At 33.2% G+C, this 20,129-nt stretch overlaps 4 protein-coding genes across 7 annotated transcripts; 2 read left to right on the top strand and 2 right to left on the bottom strand.

Moving 5' to 3' along the window:
* The first annotated feature begins 740 nt into the window (after window positions 1–740).
* On the top strand, window positions 741–4,565 carry Sugb (Sugar baby transporter). Of its 4 annotated transcripts, none has more exons than XM_018537010.1 (10): window positions 741–917; window positions 1,768–1,882; window positions 1,987–2,345; window positions 2,431–2,541; window positions 2,623–2,893; window positions 2,960–3,153; window positions 3,279–3,601; window positions 3,684–3,859; window positions 3,949–4,116; window positions 4,408–4,565. In XM_018537010.1, the coding sequence occupies exons 2-10, from the start codon at window positions 1,819–1,821 to the stop codon at window positions 4,476–4,478; spliced, it is 1,737 nt and encodes a 578-aa protein (XP_018392512.1). In that variant the 5' UTR covers window positions 741–917; window positions 1,768–1,818; the 3' UTR covers window positions 4,479–4,565. The 4 variants fall into 4 exon arrangements, with proteins under 4 accessions (XP_018392512.1, XP_018392510.1, XP_018392513.1 ...); XM_018537008.1 differs by lacking the exon at window positions 741–917 and adding an exon at window positions 1,208–1,279; XM_018537011.1 differs by lacking the exon at window positions 741–917 and adding an exon at window positions 1,208–1,279 and having other exon boundaries at window positions 3,949–4,120; window positions 4,408–4,486.
* Window positions 4,566–4,901: 336 nt separating this feature from the next.
* Tsc1 (tuberous sclerosis 1 protein hamartin) lies at window positions 4,902–10,221 on the bottom strand. Its single transcript, XM_018537018.1, has 15 exons — window positions 10,152–10,221; window positions 9,485–9,748; window positions 9,144–9,409; window positions 8,616–8,846; window positions 8,355–8,548; window positions 8,163–8,275; window positions 7,842–8,080; window positions 7,469–7,774; window positions 7,196–7,387; window positions 6,838–7,102; window positions 6,529–6,758; window positions 6,324–6,449; window positions 6,007–6,243; window positions 5,780–5,876; window positions 4,902–5,701 (listed from the first exon to the last, which is right to left on the bottom strand). The coding sequence occupies exons 2-15, from the start codon at window positions 9,591–9,593 to the stop codon at window positions 5,178–5,180; spliced, it is 3,129 nt and encodes a 1,042-aa protein (XP_018392520.1). The 5' UTR covers window positions 9,594–9,748; window positions 10,152–10,221; the 3' UTR covers window positions 4,902–5,177.
* A 1,704-nt stretch (window positions 10,222–11,925) lies between these two features.
* On the bottom strand, window positions 11,926–15,924 carry LOC108771701 (U3 small nucleolar RNA-associated protein 6 homolog). The gene is made up of 9 exons (XM_018537059.1): window positions 15,773–15,924; window positions 15,555–15,681; window positions 14,897–15,037; window positions 14,641–14,831; window positions 14,318–14,560; window positions 13,844–14,186; window positions 13,384–13,566; window positions 13,148–13,319; window positions 11,926–12,339 (listed from the first exon to the last, which is right to left on the bottom strand). Exons 1-9 carry the CDS (start codon window positions 15,862–15,864, stop codon window positions 12,008–12,010), a joined length of 1,824 nt encoding a protein of 607 aa, XP_018392561.1. The 5' UTR covers window positions 15,865–15,924; the 3' UTR covers window positions 11,926–12,007.
* A 372-nt stretch (window positions 15,925–16,296) lies between these two features.
* Window positions 16,297–18,334, top strand: LOC108771721 (zinc finger CCHC domain-containing protein 9). The gene is made up of 3 exons (XM_018537082.1): window positions 16,297–16,380; window positions 16,783–17,535; window positions 17,835–18,334. The coding sequence occupies exons 2-3, from the start codon at window positions 16,794–16,796 to the stop codon at window positions 18,332–18,334; spliced, it is 1,242 nt and encodes a 413-aa protein (XP_018392584.1). The 5' UTR covers window positions 16,297–16,380; window positions 16,783–16,793.
* Window positions 18,335–20,129: the final 1,795 nt, after the last annotated feature.

Below are 20,129 nucleotides of genomic sequence, written 5' to 3'. Positions count from 1 at the left end.
TTAAAAATTATCGTATTATTAAGAGAAATTAAGAAATCAGATTCTTAAAGCTGAAACTTTGCTCTATTAAACGGTATAATTGCTAATTTTTTAAATGTACAATATACAATTTTAAGCTAGAAAATTTGAAACAAACTTTCCAAACAATCTAATACTTGAGTAAAAAATTATCAATAATTAATATTCAGCGGTAAGTATATTCAATAATTAATATCTTGTTAACTATTGCGACAAATGTAAAATGGTACAGGAATTTTCGACTTAGTTTAGTCCACTCTATCATCACACGAAATATATTTGACAGTCATTTTGGGATACTCCGTATATACGAATAACGTTTGAATTATAAAGTTTTTAGGAATGCATATATAAGTTCATTTTATGTAATTGTAATTTTTTTTAATTTTTCTTTTGTCATAAGATACCGTGGACTCTTAAAACTTTAATCTAAAATGACGTTTTCAAAGGGATGAATTATAAAGGAAGGCGTGTGAAAAAATATTCGTACACGAGGTAACGTAGCTTAAAGTAGCGAGCAATGCGTTAAATTACATCCAATTACGTCTGCGTTCTATTTAATGCTCACAGCACTCTTGGAATTATTTCATCCTTGTCGTTCAATCAAATTTAAACAAGGATAAATGATTCTCTCACAGGCGTTGTGAGCGCCAAGTTGTCAAATGGAACGCAGCCTACACGTGCCAAGGCGAGAGATGTGACATATAGGCGAATCACCGGCCTGGTAACAACACAGCTGACGGTGGTGCAATTTGAAACTTCAGCTGTGAGAAAAACATTGACAAAAAAAAAAAACGCGAGAGCGTGAACGAACACACGCGTTGAAATGTTTGAACGCGCCGCAAACGTGAGTGGAATGACGTACAGTGTCTCATAAACGCGCGAGACGGGACGACGCTGTAAGTCGGCGGCTCGTAACCAGGAATGTGGTACACGCATCGAGGATTGACGAATCCTCCATTGCGTAACGGATCGACGGAACGGCAAGAGAAAGAGAGAGAGAGGTAGAAATAGAAAAAAAAAAAGAATACGCTTGTTGAAGTGCCAGACAGCCACTTTATCTGTAATTCACACGATATCGCGAAGTGCTCGTCGAGCGTGTGATACGTACGCATCGCGCAATACGGTCACAGCGGGTCGATTGGCTTACGATTAGTTCCAGGTGCAAGAGTTCGGCTGCGTGCATGGTCTTGGTTAAACGTCGCGCGGGATGTCGCATCGCTCCGAAGCTTCGGTCTAGCCCGCGAAATTCGCGTCCAAGGTACAAGGTTTCATCATTCTCGTAACAGGAATTATCTAACCGAGTCTAAACGATAAGCGCTGCACGCGTCTTGTATCTCTCTCTCTTGTGTGCATTCCGTACAGTTCTTGTACAAGTCTTCGTATTTATCACTTTGAGCAAATTCCGATTAGCTTGATCAGCAATAAACTCTACGCCATCGTTTAGCCAATTTCACAAATTCATTGTCCTTGATTCTTTTCAACGACTAATTAATCCATCCATGTTAATAAAATATAGTGCGATTAGTCCATCCAACGAGATAATACAAATATTGCTTGATAAGAGTTAATGACTGATTAAGTTCGTCTGAGATTGATCATTCTTAATCTACAGACTAACATTGATTATGAAGATACAGAATATTACCACGATATAGTTGAAGGCAATATTCTACATAAAGATACTTACTTTCTAATACTATTCAAAGCATTGTGCGACGTGCAATTTTGTTTGCTCTTTTATTATAGATATAATTACATAAGTCAAAGACATAATTCAAGTGACCACACATCTAAATCATGTTGCAAAACGTGAATAAGGAACTGGCCCCAATAAAGTCACATTATTTTCTTTATAATGCTGGTAAGTCTCAATTAAAACTCTATCTTTAAAGCTTTACCGCTTTAGCAACTGTTGTGAAAAATGTTTCTCGTGTTTTGTATTAATTATGTTTATTTTACTTGCAGCAACAGGACCAATGGTACAATTTTTACCAACAATTGGAAAGCAATTAGGTTTCTCTGCGACAGTGGTTGGTACAATATATACAGTATTACCAATTTCTGGACTGATCGCAAAACCACTGTTTGGCGGTCTGGCTGACAAGTTTAAATTACATAAAACCATCTTCTTGATATTCGAAGCTATACTGACAATAGCGTTTTTCTCTATTTATTTCATTCCTGAACTGGACAGGAATGCAAAAGTTACTCTAATCTGCAATAAAGATGTGTCGTACTTAGAGATTTGTCCACAGGTGGAATTCTCAAAGAAGGCATTAAGCGCCGTAATTTTAGAAAATATACACGCTAACACAGTTTGCCAGGTATGTATAAATGTAATTTTACTCTATTATTCTTTTGTATCAAATAACTAGTATATAGTATAAATGTAATAATTCATATCCGTAGTTGTCTTGCAAAGGAGTATCTCACGGTTTCTTAGAACTATCTGGCAAAAATATTTCTGTGAACAACACGTTCAAATTTAGTGCAGGATTTGATGTATATCAAGATTTACTTGTAAGAAATTGATTGTGGAATTATTTTTATCCACCTCTCATAGGAGCAACATGAGATTTTATTATGACAAATAATTTGCAGTTGAAGGACTGTGTGCATATGAAACTACGTACGTTTCTCGATGGCACTGCACACGTTCCAATATGTGGGGATCAGTTGAGAACCTGGTGTACGGCAACTTGCCACAATAATAGTGCGTTTAATCATCTTCTGCAAGAGGCTAAGGATTCGCAAAGTGATATGAAACATTCTACGTATCAGTTTCATGTATTTCTATGGGCAGCCATCATCAGTTGGATTGGAATGGCTGTTGTAGTTAGCATAGCCGATGCCATCTGCTTCGATCTCCTTGGTTTGTATTATGTATTACACAGATAATATTGATAATTATGATTATTTCATTTGTTCCATGTTTCAGGTAATGAAAGAAGGAATGATTACGGGAAACAGAAGATGTGGGGCAGCCTCGGTTTCGGTATTTTTGGTATAAGCGCAGGTTATTTGATAGATCTTTCCAGCAAGGGACAATACGAAAAAGATTATACTTGTATATTTTACATTATGCTAGTGACTATGTTCGCCGACATTTTGGTGTCTGCAACATTGAAAAAGGTACAAAACGCTCTATAAACTGTAAGAGGTGATGAGACTAAGATAAACTGAGACTAGGACAGAAGTTTGATACTTTTTATCAAAGGAACTCAAAATTGGCAGGTAATGGGGCAGTATTGTTACAGAAAAATCCAGAATGCTCTGCGGACGAGCCGTCGTTATTTCGGGAACTATTAAACGTTGTCAAAGAAGGAAGAGTATTGGTGTTTGCTTGGTGGTGTATAGGCGCTGGAATGTGTACAGCAGTTATTTGGAACTTCCTATTCTGGTACAGCGAAGATTTAGCGGTCACTTCTCACATCACATGGAGTAAAACTCTGCAGGGCTTGATGACCGGTGTTCAATGTTTTCTAGGAGAATTACCCTTCAACTTTGTATCGGGCAGAGTGCTGAAAAAACTCGGTCACGTTAACGTCATGAGTCTCGTGTTACTTATCTATGCAATTAGGTGAAAATTAAGTTTTCTATCTTACTAAGTGTATAATTTATTTATATGTTACTAAAAAAAAAATATCGATTTAATTCCGCAGATTTATGGCATACAGCATTATATCGAATGCCTGGCTGTTTTTAATTCTTGAATTGCTCCATGGACCTTCATTTGGTCTATGTTGGCCAACAATGGTATCCTATGGTGATAAAGTAACACCATCCGGTACAAAAGCCACTATGCAAGGATTCATCGGTGCTGTTTTTGAAGGAATTGGTTAGTTTTTAGTTAAATATTTTGTATACAATCGTTTATATCTTTTAACTCGTCTTGACATAAGTTTTTTATTCATTATTCATTTTTAGGAGTAGCAAGTGGTAGCTTCATATGTGGTTGGTTACTAGATTCTTATGGAGGTGTTACAGCATTAAGAACTTTTTCAGTGGGTGCTCTTTTATGGCTAAGCGTATTTTGGTTAATGGAACTTTTACTGAGGAAGTTGAAAGCTTATCCGCTATATCGAGGCCATAATCGTGAGTATGTCGATATATTACATATAAATAATAAAGAAAAAATTAAACCATTTTGCAATTCATAAAGTTAAAAATTGCTCAAAGGTGTTGAAAAGATAATCAAATATCGAAATCACACTATGGAATTTATATTGAAAAATAGCGAGTGTCTTAAATCTGTAGTTCAATTTGAACTTTAATGACCACTTATTTTTCTCATGCATATTTAATGAAAATAATTAATAGTTCTATAATCATATAAATACAAATAACAATAAAAGTTCTATAATCCTTTTACTGATTCTTTTTCAGATCTAGCTAATTATGCCAATCCAGATGATGCTATTCTTATGACAATAAGTCAAGAATTACAAACTTATTAGTTTAGGACAATTTTACAATATAATTTTGTAATTTATTCATACATTTTTATTGATAAATTAATGGAAATACTATCTCGCACGATTGAAATCGAGCAAAGTTGATTTTTACTGTATTTGTACAATTGAAAGAAATAGTTATCTGCGTGATACTTTATTTTTTTGTAAGCTTAAAAAAAATCAGTATTATATACCATACAAAAATGTAAATTATGTCATGGTCATTGTAATATATACTTTTTTTAGATCTACGCAGTGCATTTCTTGTTATATTTACCTTCGTATTTTCACGTATGGATAATAATTGTATAACAGAATGTCATCGTTGGTATACGATAGGTAAAATGTTAAAAAGGTATTAACCAGGATAATACATGCAGAAATTGAAATTGTCAAGCTGGTCAGCAAAATATCTCAACCATTTATTCACTGTAAATCTTTTTTGTTTCCAAGAGTGGAGATATACCAACACTAACAAACATAGTATGCCTGTTCGATCGCAATCAGCCGATTAGCACAACTTCCTTACGATTCTCGTCTACTCTATCGATAAAAAGCTACAAATAACTTTCTTTCCATTCGTACTGCGATACTAAGTAATGATCGCAGCGTATTCGCAAATATAATTTTCAATAATAATCCCGTATACCGTCTGTTAACGGTATACGGGGGACTCACATCGCAGTAAACATTTTCGTGGCGTTAATCTTGTTTCGGCGTCGATGATCGTCGAATGACGGAGCGTAACGGTGAAGTGGTTTGACTGCTACTCGGTATAGGTTCTATCATAGCTTGTAAATTGGGAATTTCACCCGTCGCGGTGTCGCAGCAATCGTTCATGATGATCCCGGCGCCCGGATGGATAAATGCGAGACTTCCCTCGCTGGACGAAGCTAAGCTGGTTGAGAGAGGAGGAGATCGTTCCTTAGGCGATGCCGAGGAAGCGGGATTACCTATAGGCGAAGCGTTGGAATACGTCGCGGTTTCCAGTTTACCATGAAGCTCAAGTACACGGCCTTCTAAAAGAAGATTGATCTCTACTTGTGCTCGATACTTGGATTCAGTGGCCTCCAATTCAGACGCGTGTTGCTCCTTGGTCTCTTGTAGGAGCCGTTGCTGATTCACCAGTTGCGTCTCTTTACGTGCGTCCTTATTTTCTAATTCGCTCAAGCGTGCTTTCAGGGCTTCCAAATGTGACGATCGTGATTCCAACTGTCGCCGAATATCTACAAAAGAATTTTTGATGGTACACATAATTTTTTCTTTTCACGTAGAGTATATCATTCTCAAGTTTTCATGCTTACTGTTTAACTCTTCTGTACATGATTTCTGAATCTGCGTCGTTTCTTGCTTGGATGTTGGTGAGAAAGTACTTGTGTTTTCTTCTAATTTTAATTGTGCCTATAGGAAAAAAAACATACAATTATATTTCCATAATGTATGATATTAATTTGCCAGATAATTTTTTTTAACTTAAATTTTTATTAATCAAGTTTCTTAACATGATTTCTTAATTTGAAGAATGAGTTACCTCTCCTAAAAGCACAAACTTTTTCTGCATAGTATCTACAACGTTTTCCAATTCCTTGCCACGATCTGCAGCCTTTAATGCTGCCTTAAGTTGGTGTCCTGCGTTGAAAAGTTCCGCCTCAACAGAACGAAGTTGTTGCTGCGATTCAATAGTCTTCTTTTGTTCGTTTTTTAATTCCAATTCTAGATTCTCTAGGCGATCTTTGAACGCATGGCTTTGTCGTTGTTCTTCGACGCACTATGCATGTAATAAGTGATTATTAGTCTTTTCCAATATTTTTTCTTTTCTATAAATATTTTTAGAAATAAAGTAAATACTTTAGTTTGCCAATGATGCATAGCTTCTTTATACTGTTCCTCAGCCTGATGCGCTTCCCTTTTATTATGCTCTAATTGCCCTTTCAATTCTTCCAGTTCTCTTTCGATCATTTTTAAACGCTCAGTCTGTAAGACAAATAATGTCAAGTCCATTAACAGTTGCATAAAAGTTTAATAAATATTGTATAAGAATATATGAACAAACCAAAGCAAGGTTATGCTCTTCCGAAGCTCGCGAGTCTCTTAATTTACCGAGGAGGCGTCGATTTCGCTCAGCATGAACTTCCCGTCGCTGCCGTTCGAATTGTAGTTGCATTTGCATGAGTTGAAGTGACTGATTAGCACAAGTTGGATCTATACCATCGTCTTCCGCTACGTCTTCTTCCGCATCCTCCTCCCCTTTCTTTTTTTGTTTCTGCCTCGTACCGTTTGTTCCTAAAAGAAACTAGTATTTCACTTCCCTTACCAGAGATATGTGCTATTATTTGTTATACACAGATTACTTCATATTTACTCGTTTTACTAGAGAAGCTATTCGTTCTCGTGCAAGCCTCGATATATCGATCAAGCATGCTGATTGGCGACATTCTCGAATCAGAACTTTCTTGACTAAAGTTTTGATTGTTCTGATCTAACATTCCCAGCAACAGATGCTCATATGGAAATAAATCACACGTTTGACTACCAGTATCCTCACGTCCTTTTACTGGATCCGTCATGTCTTCGCTATAACATTTCTTCTGCATTTCCATATCCGGATAAGATCTGGAGCGTCGAATCTGCGCATATAAATATTCTTTTCATTGCTTCTATAAATGCAAAACATTATATGCAATAATCTTTGAAAATTTTCGAATTCTTTGATACTTTACTTTGTGCGTTACGTTCGAATTTGGATTTTTAATTGGGAAATGATATTGGGAGTACAGTCGAAGATAAATCTTTTGCGTCAAATGGGATAGAGTGCCATACGCGTTCCTCTCACTCCGTGCTTCAGATTGCGCTTCGACATACTTTGGCATTTCGACTGCTCCATTTCCGTGCGAACTGACAATCTCCAGTACCTATGTAATTAGAATATTATTATTTGGTACAATACCACATCTGTATTTATTCAATATAGGATGCTAGTAAATTGCTCAAACCTCTTGATCTTCTTGCCAAGAATCATTCTTCCCATTTTGACTTAGAGCCATTTCTAAGAGCCTTCCGTTCTCTTCGCTATTACTCAATGATTTTTGCGACTGAAAAACATTTTGTCTGTCTGTCATAATCTTACTTAGTCTATTCGAAAGAAATCCATGTGTATTCGCTGCAGTGTCTGCACTTTTTCCGGAGTTTACAGAGGTCGGCGTTGAAGGCCGAGAAGATGTACCATTGCCCAATGCGTTTAGAGCACGCACTGCACTGGATCCCAGAGGCGCTTGTCTCGTTGACAATTTTCGTAAATCCTGTGTAAAAATATAATGTACTTTTGCACGTAGAAGAAAAAAAATATTTTAGTAACTTTTTGTATACTTTAACAGGAGTTGTTTCGGGGGTAGCTTCTATAGCAGCCTCGGGCGGGGAAGTACCACTTCTATTGTTATTAGGTGTCGGCGGAGCAGAGCGTGGCTCGTGAGATGTGTTTTGTGCCGGGCTGTGTGGTGGTACTGTCATGCTCGGTGACCAAAATGCATCATCTTCCCCATTACTATTCTCCATGGTCGTTACTCCTCCGCAAATGTTTATTGGCGCGCAAGTGATGGAAGATTGATCTGTAGGTGCATAAACAGTCATCATTTTTTATCATTCCTCTGGGAAGAAAGATATATGTATGAAGATGATAACAATGCTGACCAAGAGGTGGAGTGCACCGAGAGTTAACTACTCCTAAAATTTCCTCCCGATATTTGTCTAATGTAAAACGGCCACATTCTATCACAATATCGTGATGTTCCATTTTTTTCCACCTGCGACGCAACAAAAAAGAAGCAACAATGATTTAGGCAACGCTGTGTGACAGAAATTATGTTTAGAATATATGTATACCTAGTGGCTGAAATTTCTGCATCCTTGGATGCTGTAACAAGAGAAGGGTGCATACGCACAGAATCCAACATTGGTCTAATAGTATGAGTAAATGTAGCCAATTGATCACGCTGAATGTATTGTTGCTTCAGGTATGATATAAAATTGCAGGGATACATCGCGTACAGTCTATGAAATAAGCTGTATAATCCTACCTATAACCAATGGTATGGTAGTTTATATTAACGTTATGACACTTGCACAATGATTATAAATATTCACCTGCAAATGTATGAGGTACAAATGGTCCTTGTCGATAACATTTGGTACTGTGGTCGAAGTAAAAGGGGTAGAAGGAGAAAGTAAGGATTGATGATGATGATAATAAGAGGCCAAGCGGCCGAATACCTCAAATATTTCTGGTAGATATGGCCCTAGAGCAGCAGGTAACATTGGTAACAACATTACTAACAGAAGGAGGGCACTCATAAGTGGTAATATATCTGTCTCCACCTTAAAAAATACAGTCTTATAAAATAGTATATATATGCATAATTAACAAATAGTATATATATGTTTAATTAACTCACATCAATAATTATTGACGTATAAAAATTGTGTATGTACGACATATAAATTATACATATCTTAAGTGAATCATGTTCGTGTTAAAACATACAAAAATGCGGAAACATCTTAAAAAAGATTAACAATTAATCTTTTTAAATAATTATTTTAATAATTATAAGTTTGATGCATACATACATTAATATACAGATCAAAAAGGAAAAAAAAATTAAGAAATATTACCTTAAGTAATTTGAGTAGATCTCTGAATAAAGCATGACTGGCTAGCTTGTACAACCAAGTAGGCTGACGTCTGGCTATATGCCCAAGCAATGTGAGTGCATGTAATCTTTGCCCACTATTGCCAGGTTTTGAAAGAATGTCTGACAAACGATCTAACAGATGTTTATCATGTGGATCTCGTACACCTGCTAATACTTCTGCTGTCCTCGAAGAATTTGTAGAAAGATAATAATCCAACAATCCATTTACCAGCCAATTGTCTTTTGCTGTAAATGATCCAATGTAGTTTAAAAACAATCATATTACATCTAATACTACAAAAATACACACGTATTACTCACTGCATAAGAAATGATCATGGAATACTTTTTTGGTCTCTTCAACTTCACCAAGTTTATTCGATTCCAGCAAGTAAAACAGATCAGCAACGCCTGCAGGACCGACATTCATCTTGACTTGTAGCTTGGTTCAAAAGATTTCTACTCTCTCATGGTCCTTCGATCATTCGGTGGAAGCAGAAATCGGTTCGGTAACGACGCTCTGAGCCATCAGTCGTCTGTCACGCAAGACAGGCATTGTCTGCAGCGACAGGGATGCCAAGGTACCTACAGAAAAGAAAATACATCATGTGAGAAGCGGAGAATCACAAGACAATCCTGAGATCTTGCTCTGTCAGCAGTCTCGACTGCTAGCGATAGTGTCCACAAATCGCTGATCGCGCGGGAGTCGAGTCGAACGACACGTTGGTTCGGTCACACCATGCGAGGACCACACATCGTGACAGGGTTCGCGCGATCATTCGGACGAACTGTCAGCACGCGTATATCTTTTACCCACTGTACGACACTCGACGGGCAAGCTTGTCGGTTCTGTTCCGCGTAACCGCAAAACTGACAGTCGCCTCGATGGCGACCGGTCGAGCGATAAATCCCGTAGCATCCACGACGTCGAACAAACCTCGACGACAAGACTCGCGCGTATCAAAGAAAATCAACCAAAGCAACTCACCCGAATCTCATCGAGCACCTCCACAGGCAAATTCCTGGAGTTCTATGGCGACTGGCGAGCTCGGATGGTGGGAAAACCTCCATATATCTTCTTCAGGATCTCCTTGGTGCTGCCATCTCACCACTGACCGTCGTCCGACATAAACTTTCGCGTGTCTAGATGAAATCGTCGCCAGAGAATGTTTTCGCACATCGAACTACCAATTAACTCAAGAATTTTTTTAGCTCATTGAGTTACAAAATTAAATGATTTATACAATTTTTTTAATTCCTTTTTTCTTCATCGAATATTACTGATAAAGTCCGCCATGACATTCGATAATTCAATAGAAATTTTTTCTTCTGGCGATAAGATTATCGCTAGCTGAAATTCCTAAACAATACGTTTTCCTATTGGACATAGGAAAATAATAATTGGAAGTTTATACAAAGAAAGATTAAAAACTAGGATCACATTCCGATTTAAGTTAACCTGCGATTAATCAGATTAATCCAATTGGTAGATTCTAGAATATTTCAAACTATAAAATTAACTATATTTTTATTCCTACTTTTATTTTCTTCACGCATTATAAATAACAATAAAAAATAGAATATTTTCTTAACAAAATGATAGATATTTATTTAATCATTTAAGATCATTAATTTAATCAGCGATTAATTCAAGCAGCAAAATTGCTCTTAGAACAAAATTTCTAATTAATGAATAATTATCATTATTCCTAATATATTTTTTTTTCGACATGTAAACAAAAAAAAATAATTTAATCCTAACAAATTATAGCTTAACTTTTGTTAAAACAGTAAAAATTAAAAACAGTAGATGTACTTAATTAAATTAATTAGTAAATTAATCGACAGTTATTTAATGTTTATATATATATATATATATATATATATAGTGTTAAGCAACAAAGAATTATAATTCCATCGATGTTAATAAAATAGTGCAGATAAGAGCGTGATAAGTTAATAACCGATTAAATCAAGTCTAAATTTGATTGTCATTTTTTAAATGACTCAAAGACGACTTTGAAGTCATCTTTTCAATTCGGGAAAAAGTTACGAAACTGATTCGAAATGAGAGGAATGATAATTACAATGATAATCGTGTTTTATATCTTCACTATATATTTCCGCAATTATTCGTTATGTTACGTTTATTTGTAAATGCATGTTTTTTAGAATGTATATTTAATTTTAGATATTTTTAAGAAATACACTCGTCTAACTCTTTTCAACATATAAAACATGATGTAAAAAGTCAAATTCATAATTTGATATACTAGAAAAATAACAATTAAAAGTTACATTTTTAATGTTAGAAAAAATTTGTTATTTCGTCACAATCACATAAGTAAGTATATATGCTGGGTTTGACCGAAAATCAACGATTTGTTTACAATATTAGCTGAAGTAACTCCTAAAGACCATCTTGATACGAACTGATAAGCAAATTACTAAAAGAGGAACATTACATATTGGGTTCAACTTATCGTTATAACTTCTATAGTATGTGCAGTTTGATAATTAACTTGACATTTTGTAGATAAGACTTGCTCAAATGCAATTATAATTTATACATAAAAAAATAACATTTCCTGTTATATATAAAAAAAAGTCTCCTTCAAGTTTTATAATATAAAATATGTATAAAACATCGAACGAGCATATTTCATAACTTTTCGTGGAAGATCCTAGATGTATATCTTAAACATTTATCGAAATAATATATTATTCTACTAATTACAAATAACGCAAGTTAGGAAGTAGTCTTGTGTATAACAATATGCGAACATGTGATACATACATATCGCGCTTCATTGATATATGTACAGTACACGCTCACGATTAACATCATTTTATGGAATCTGGTTTCGCCATGATCAGGCTATAATCTCGAATGAAAGAATAAGTTAAGCTAGTATCTAACGTTTTGACTGCCCGTTCGTAGATATCGCTGGCTTTCTTTGGTTCTCCATGCTGCATCTCATATTTAATGAAATCTAACCAGATGGACGTGTTATGAGTCCCAAAGTTCATTAACGCCATCTCATACGGCCGTCGTATGTACTTAGGCAGGGTCTCCGGCTGTATAAACTCCAGCGAGATCATCTTCTTGTGGAATTCCAACGAAGTGAAAGGTTGAAGAGAAAGATCGCTGTACGCCTTGCGAGCTGCACGGATGCCTGAGGAAAAGCAAAAATAGATATAGATATCTTAAAAAAATCATTTCTCATTAATAGGAATATATAATAAATGATAATATAAGATAACGCTCGTTTGTTTGCAAAGCAAAATATTCTAATTTAAAACGACCACAAGACAAGTAAATAAGATATTTGAATATTCAGATTCTTTTTAACCATTTAATGAATAGCAAATATATAAAGTTTCGACTCACAGAAAGTGAGTTCATTTGAGGAAAGTTCATTTTACAATCACGTAAACGTAGTTGTGAGTGGCTGTAGTTGTAAAGATTGACTAATTACAGTCGAACATTTTTTCGTATTTGACTGTGATTAGTTATTTCGTACAACTACACTTACGCAATTGTAGAATAGGCTTTAGATTAACATAAAACAAAAACTTATAAATTTTACATTTAAATCTAACTATAAAATGACAACGAGAGACCTAGATAATAACCAGACAGAATTTTTTTTGCATATGATGTGGTAATTAGAGATATAGGCATACACCATGTCCAACAATAATACAAGTCAATTATGTAAAGATGTAGAGTTCAATAACAAATTCTTCGTTTAATAGCGAAAATTATATTAAGTCCAATGTAGAGTTTAAAGTTAATGTTGTAAAAAATATTGGCACGAGATAATGTGTTAGAATTAAAATTCTCTTTAGAATTGTCTGGTATTGTTTAGTTTGTCTCTTATTGTTAACAAGTCCAAGTATGGACATTACTTAATACATAGTGCTTAGACTTTGATAACAAGAGGAAAGTAAATAAAATTAATGTGTGATTAATATCATTACCTTTTGTTAAAACAAGCCATTCAAGCCACATAATCTTAATATCTTTAGCGATTAAGGGATATTGTAGAGCTGCTTTAAAGCTTTCCTCAACCTCTTCCAAGCTTTTTATCTGAGCGTGCAAGATTCGCATTTTCCACAATGGTAATGCTTTCTCGCCTAACTTGTCCGTCACCTAATTCACAAAATTCTCAATATCGGTAAGATCAAATATAGTGATAACTTGCAAGATTTATTACCTCTGGCAACATAGCATACGCTTCCTTCTCCAAGCCACATTCTAATAAATGATTAAGTCGCGCATGCCATATACCGACGCTGTTTGGTACAATATTAGTCGCTCCTTGTAATATTTCGTCCAGTTTTTTTCTCATACCTTCGTCGTCTTTGCTCGACTTCTTGTCGACATTCAGCATATCAACCTGAATGCAATAGTCATTTTTACATATTTTAGGAAAGAGAGAAACAAATGTTATTCAGTATAATTTCTAAACATTCTTCAAATTAAAAAAAAACATTTTAATTTAACAGGTATTTTAATTGTGTGTGGAAAATTTCGAATAGATATTCTTAAAATAAAAATTATTAAAAAAAATTTATTATTAGATATATGAATTGTAATCAAATTTAAGCACAAGTATTGTTCATAATTATTAAATTATATATACTGTGGATATTAAAGAAATGTTGAGTACAAACCCAGTGCAGATAATGTTCCTCTTTTAGTTTTTTTACTCGATGAGCCTGCATCAAGGCGGTTTTCAAGAGTTTTCTTTTCAAATTTGGCAATGATCGCAGATCGCGATTAATTTCCAGTAAGCATTCTATATACAACGACCAGATTTCTGCAGTTTTGATTTCCTTTATAGCAGCCTGGTAAACTTTGCTGCAAGATGTGATACGAGTTCTCAGAGATTTTTCCTCAGCATTCTCCGATTCTGTCGACGCATCACTGATGCTTGGTTGCACTAAGCCTTGTAATTCACGACGCGCCAATGTATCCCACATTAAAGGCTCATGAGTATACTCTCGAATCATATCACTATAATTAAATTATTTCTTTAATTGTTTAACTATTGTGAACAATCATACTTAGAGATTTATTAATAACACGTGTGTGTACACACGCACGTACGCACACATATATATATATATATATATATATATACATACTGAATAATTTTTATCTGCAATGGCTTGGTGTTATCATGCTCATTTGTGATGTTGAGCAAATTTATTATAAATTTAATATCCTTAATACGATCAAAAGCCTGTTGGTATATAAAGAATGCCGTTTTCAATGGCATTGGAATTTCGCTATCATCTGTTGTCGGTACTGGATCAATGTGACCTTCCTGGTTCTCAGAGTTTTCAGCAGTAGTAGAAGCTGTCGCTAAACGATTGTCCAGTTCGAGTCTAAAAAGAAATACAGATGTATTTTAACTGAGTGATTGATAGAATACAAAAAATTATTAAGAAATACACTTTGTACTTACTTGAAAGCATCAATATATAACAATTGAGAGTTAGGATGTTTTTGTAAACCTCTAAGAAGATACTGCCGTGCGCTGTGCTTATTCTTATTCTCTTCTAATTCCCAATATGCTGCTATATGCCAACATTTTGGCTTATCTCTATGTACTTGTAGCATTCTGCCTAACATGTTGTTGATATTACTGTGGAAGTGCTGTAGGAATAAATAATGTATTAAGTTGTACAATGAAATGATAATTTACTTACTTCGCTACCTACCATATGCTTACAAAACTTCATATAAGCAACCCAAAATCGAATATCATCTTGAAATTTAGATATTGCTTCTTTGTACAAGTTATCCATCTTATTAGTTATGCCATAGTCAATGACTGACCTCTTCTGAGTAATACCATATTTCTAAAATAAAAAAAAAACAAAATTTTAGACTAAATACAATTACCTATATCTATATTTTATATATATATATGTATATATAGGATATTCAGAAATTTGAGGGTAATCTTACTTTAGTATGAAATTTCATGAAAAAATAATAAAAGTACAAGCCTTTTTTTTCTGTAAGGTAGTTTTTTAAGTATAAACGTTTAAAGTGTTTGACTAATCATAAAAGTTAGTTAAAAAGGTATCTATTCATGTGACATACGTACAATGGTATCAGATACTAAGTAAAACATTGTTGCTGCATGTACACTGTCACATGGACAAATAATATTTTGACCAATGCTTATTATTAGTCAAATTTTACACTTAAACATTTATACTTAAAAACCAACTTTATGGAAAAAAATGGCTTGCACTTTTATTACTTAATTTTTCATGAAGTTTCATACTACAGTAAGATTACCCTCGAATGTCTAGATTCCCTGTATATAAAATTATATGACAAAATTTGAATGTAGACGTAGATACTCACATCTCTTCGCTGCTTGATTAACTTTAGCAGATCCATTTCATACTGTATGTATCGAAGATAGTCCTCCTTAGTCTTCGTGTGTCGTTGAATTTTATACTCATATTCTTTGAGTTTCTTGGCGATGCTTCTAAAAATATAATAACAAACCTCAACATTTGAAAACCATTCGATTCACAAACGCATGCACGCGTATATAACCTAAATTCATGTTCACTCACCGAATCTCGTTTTTATCAAAGAGCTTGAGCTTCTCCATTTGCTCCAGCTCTGGAATCATATCCTGACACCGTTTCTCCACAAACTCCGCCATTTCTTGAAAATATTATAGCGTTTTCTCTTGGGATATACTTTAGAGAATACTCCAACGAGAAATTACATACAGAAAACGTTAGCAAACAAGCCAAGCAGACGCGAACACAGCGGAGTCGAGCGGAGCTGGTGAAGCACAGCAGGAACAGGGCCAGGGCCAATAAATTCCCGTCCATGATGTAAGGACCAATGGCTGCATTCAGCACAATAAGCAGCTTTGCAACTGTTGTAAAATTCTTTAATATGATTGGTCTTGCCCTTATTTCCTCATTAGATCTAAATGTATAAGCCAATCATATTCAAGAATTTGACAACAGTTGCAAAGCTGCTTTCTCTGCTGAACGCAGCCATTACTTATTGGCCGTACTAAACAGATAAGTTGGATGTAGTTTTGGAACACACAAAATTTCCTATGTTAAAGAAATCCCGATTTCCTAACCTCTAATTTGAGTTTTCCACGTGAAGTATGAAGTATATAAACATATAATACACTACGAACACTCCAACAAAAGAATTGGTAAGAAAATATTTATTTTAAAAGTAAATTTAAATTTTTTAATGCGAACTAATATTTATGTTTTTCAATTATTAGAAGAATATTTTTAAATTTTTTAATTATTGCAAAGAGAAATTTATTTTTATAAGACGTATGATACACCTATTTTTCTAGTTATATATGCATAGCTGAATTAAAATTTGTTATCTAATTTAATGATGTAAGTCTAATTTCATTAAAATTGAAAGCCAAATAGCTCAACTAACTAATTAAAATTTATAAATATTTGTATTATAAAAAAAATTTAACTTATTAACTTATCAATTCAATATACATTTTAAAACTTAGAAAGATCAAACTTCTAACACTCTTTGATAAATTGAAATAAATAAAGAATCTGAAATAATTATGCTTTTCTGTCAGTGCAAGAAAAGATGACCAGATATGCAAGAGCAAAAGGATCTAAAGCTTCAAATGAGAGATTGCCGAATGAAGCTACACCATGGAATGTAATGAAACAGCAATTAGAGGAGAACAAAAATAAATCCGTAGAGAAGAAAAAATCAGCGAAGGAATTATTGAAAGAACATGAAGACTCCTTTAAAAATGATAGCACCAATGATAACACTCAATGGGCAGAATTTGAAGATAATAGATCCAAGTCTAATACAGAAAAACATAAGAATTTAAAATCAAAAAAAGATTTTCCAAAAAATTCTGAAAATAATATAAAAAAGTCACATGAAACAGGAGATACAAAAATTGAAACAACAGATAGAAAGACAACTAACAAAAAGAAAAAGAAGCAAGACAATAATACAAATTCGGTATCTAATGAAAAAGATGCACAAAAATTAAATACTTCACAAGATACACATTCAAATTATGTTGTGTTGAGCAAACGACAGAAACGGAATCAAAAAAGGAAGTTAGAAATGTCTAATGATGGATCTAAGAGATTTAAGAAGGATGTCTCTGACAAAATTAGCAATATATATACAAGAGAGGAAAAGATGAAGAAAAAGCAAGAATATAAGAGAAGAAAGCCAGATGTTGGTGTTACCAAAATAATAATCAATGGTGTAGAAACTAAAATTGTTATGTATGATAGATTCCCTGTTAGAAAAGAAGATGCAGAAAGATTGACAGAACTTAAACAGAAAATGATATTGAAGGGTAATTACATAATGATAGTAATATACAATAGTATGGCTTTCATTTTGAATTTTACAAGAATTTATAAAAAAATTAAATATATTCATATATATTTGTTAACATGTAAAAATTCTCATGGAACTGAAGAGTTACTTTGGCTTTTCTTTATACATTTTTTTCAAATTTTTTAAACAGAAATTGAGAAATCTTATTTAAGAATCTCCATAGATTTAATTAAAATATTTCGTATGATAATAATAAGATATTAAAAATTTCAGTTTCAAAATATAACATTTGTATTGCATTCTATTATTATTCAGGTATACCAAAATCTGAAGTGGATATAGCAATGAAGCTGGAGAGACGCAAGGCTGAGAAAGCCTTGGCACGCATTAGGAAACTCGTCTGCTTCAATTGTCGCAAATCTGGACACAATCTATCCGATTGTCCTGAGCTTGATCGCAGTGAGGCCTGCACAGGCATCTGTTTCAAATGTGGTTCAACGGAACACACACACTTTGAATGCAAAGTTAACAAGGATTCCACCTATAGATATGCCAAATGCTTCATCTGCCGCGAGCAAGGTCACATTGCTATGCAATGCCCTGATAATCCCAAAGGAATTTATCCTCATGGTGGTTGTTGCAAAGTTTGCGGAGCTGTGACACATTTAAAGAAGGATTGTCCGGACTTAATGAATGCCAAGGAAGATAACATCATTACAGTAGAAAAAATGGATAATGCCATAGAATCCTTGCAGGAAGATACAAAAGAAAAATGTGAGAGTAATAAACCAAAAAATAAGATAATCAAATTTTAGGTGATGTACTCTTTAACAATTGATATGTATTAAAAAACTTGTATCTTATTATTCTTTTTAAATAGTATTACATACATTTGCAAAAAAATTTAGTTTTTTATTAAATACTTTTATTTAAAAAAAAAAACTTGTCAATTTTATTGTTTCATACAATAAAATCTAAAATAATTTTTTTAGGTAAATATAGTATAAAGAGCACGTACACAAAAATTTTATTATAAATTTATAAAACACTTGTAAATATGAATTGTAAAAATATAATATACATGCGAATTTGCAGAGTATAGATAATATTATATTTTTTAAACAAGATTTTCTTGTGATACATTTTATTTTTAACATCTCAATTTCCTTACAAGATTCTATATTTATTGATATAACAACTGTCTTATACTTGAAATATTTAGAATATTTATAAAAATGATAAGATACATATTAATATAATTTCTTTTCAACTATTTATTTCTTGAAGTATGATTACACTTAAAGTCGCTCAAGTAACATTGTAAGACCCATCATTAAAAATCCTGTATTCATAATCAACATTTATAACGAAGTACTAAAATCCTCTACTGTACATTATTCTGCATTATTCCGGAGAGCATTTCTTGCTACGTGAGTATTGTATAGCATAAAAGTTACTGGTATCAAAACAGTAATTTAATTCTGCTATTATAGATATATTCAAAAAACATTAACAGCGTTCTGAAAAATATTAACTACTTGAAAAATCTTATTTTATAAAATAAAATAATTTAATTTTGAATATTCAAATTTTAATTTAAGTTCAAAATTTAATTTAAAAATTGGCGAGATAAGGAAAGTATTTTTACAATCATTTGTAAATATTACAATTGTATTTCGCTGCTGTCCTATTAGTATATATGTAGATACTGCAAAATTATAAAATTCTATATATTTGTATATGCACATGTATGTATATAGAATATGTGATATATAATTAAAGTTAAAAATTCCGTAACTTGATATTTTCGAAGTTAACACTTCATAATCCGCCAATAGACTCATTATATACAGTAACTCAAACTTAAGCATGCATCGCAATAATGTTGAAGTATCCTGTGCACATAAATATTAAATATCAAAAGGCATAAGAGAAAAATAAACGAAATCTGAGAGAGATGGAGGAGAAAAGAAGAGAGAACTAAAGAGAATAAATGATGAATTGTTTTCTTAGAGCAATATTTAAATAGAAATATTCATCCATTGGGCAAAAATAAGGGAGGCTATCTTGATGTATGTACATTTTAATCGCAATGCATATAATATAATGTGAATGCATATAAATATCTCTATATAAACTCAGCTGCACTTCTGATTAGAATTTTAATTTAAAAATTATATAAAATATAGGTAGCTTTAATTTTATATATATATACTATAATACAGAATGCTTTAAACATCGCATATTTCCTCTTGTAGTCTAAAAGAATAACGTTATTTGCTTCAATTAACATCGATAACCTAAGTTACAAGCAATTAAAAACTAAGTATGAATTAAGATTAAGAGTATTAACGGATAATAGAATTCTTCATATGTAATATGAAGAACTTTTACTAAAAGTAGAGTTTTATTTGATATTTATAGTGCTATTATAAAAAAACACCTAATATTCACAGTTTTAAATAAGTGTGGTGTAAATATAACTAAGATTCTTTAATATGAAATTACAGGAGGAAAATTCTATAAAAGCTGAAGTCGCAGTTATCATACATCATATATTACTAACGTTAATGTATTAATATTAACGTTATTAATATTATTGTTTTATTA

The sequence above is a fragment of the Cyphomyrmex costatus genome, unplaced genomic scaffold, assembly GCF_001594065.2.
Source record: "Cyphomyrmex costatus isolate MS0001 unplaced genomic scaffold, Ccosl1.0 scaffold164, whole genome shotgun sequence".
NCBI lineage: Eukaryota > Metazoa > Arthropoda > Insecta > Hymenoptera > Formicidae > Cyphomyrmex > Cyphomyrmex costatus.
Note: the sequence above shows the minus strand (reverse complement) of the source record. Positions and strands in the feature narration are given on the sequence as shown.

Bases quoted from the DNA above. Each gene is read 5' to 3' on its own strand.
- Sugb (XM_018537010.1), top strand. From the start codon at position 1,819: ATGTTGCAAAACGTGAATAAGGAACTGGCCCCAATAAAGTCACATTAT. The intron at 2,542-2,622 runs GTAAGAAATTGA...AATAATTTGCAG, and splicing joins ATGTATATCAAGATTTACTT to TTGAAGGACTGTGTGCATAT. The intron at 3,602-3,683 runs GTGAAAATTAAG...TTAATTCCGCAG, and splicing joins TTACTTATCTATGCAATTAG to ATTTATGGCATACAGCATTA.
- LOC108771701 (XM_018537059.1), bottom strand. From the start codon at position 15,864: ATGGCGGAGTTTGTGGAGAAACGGTGTCAGGATATGATTCCAGAGCTG. The intron at 15,682-15,772 runs GTGAGTGAACAT...TTATATTTTTAG, and splicing joins TTTGATAAAAACGAGATTCG to AAGCATCGCCAAGAAACTCA. The intron at 15,038-15,554 runs GTGAGTATCTAC...TTTTTATTTTAG, and splicing joins TAATCAAGCAGCGAAGAGAT to AAATATGGTATTACTCAGAA.
- LOC108771721 (XM_018537082.1), top strand. From the start codon at position 16,794: ATGACCAGATATGCAAGAGCAAAAGGATCTAAAGCTTCAAATGAGAGA. The intron at 17,536-17,834 runs GTAATTACATAA...ATTATTATTCAG, and splicing joins ACAGAAAATGATATTGAAGG to GTATACCAAAATCTGAAGTG.
- Tsc1 (XM_018537018.1), bottom strand. From the start codon at position 9,593: ATGAATGTCGGTCCTGCAGGCGTTGCTGATCTGTTTTACTTGCTGGAA. The intron at 7,103-7,195 runs GTAAAGTATCAA...TTATATGCGCAG, and splicing joins ATTCGAACGTAACGCACAAA to ATTCGACGCTCCAGATCTTA. The intron at 5,702-5,779 runs GTAAGCATGAAA...ATTCTTTTGTAG, and splicing joins ATGTACAGAAGAGTTAAACA to ATATTCGGCGACAGTTGGAA.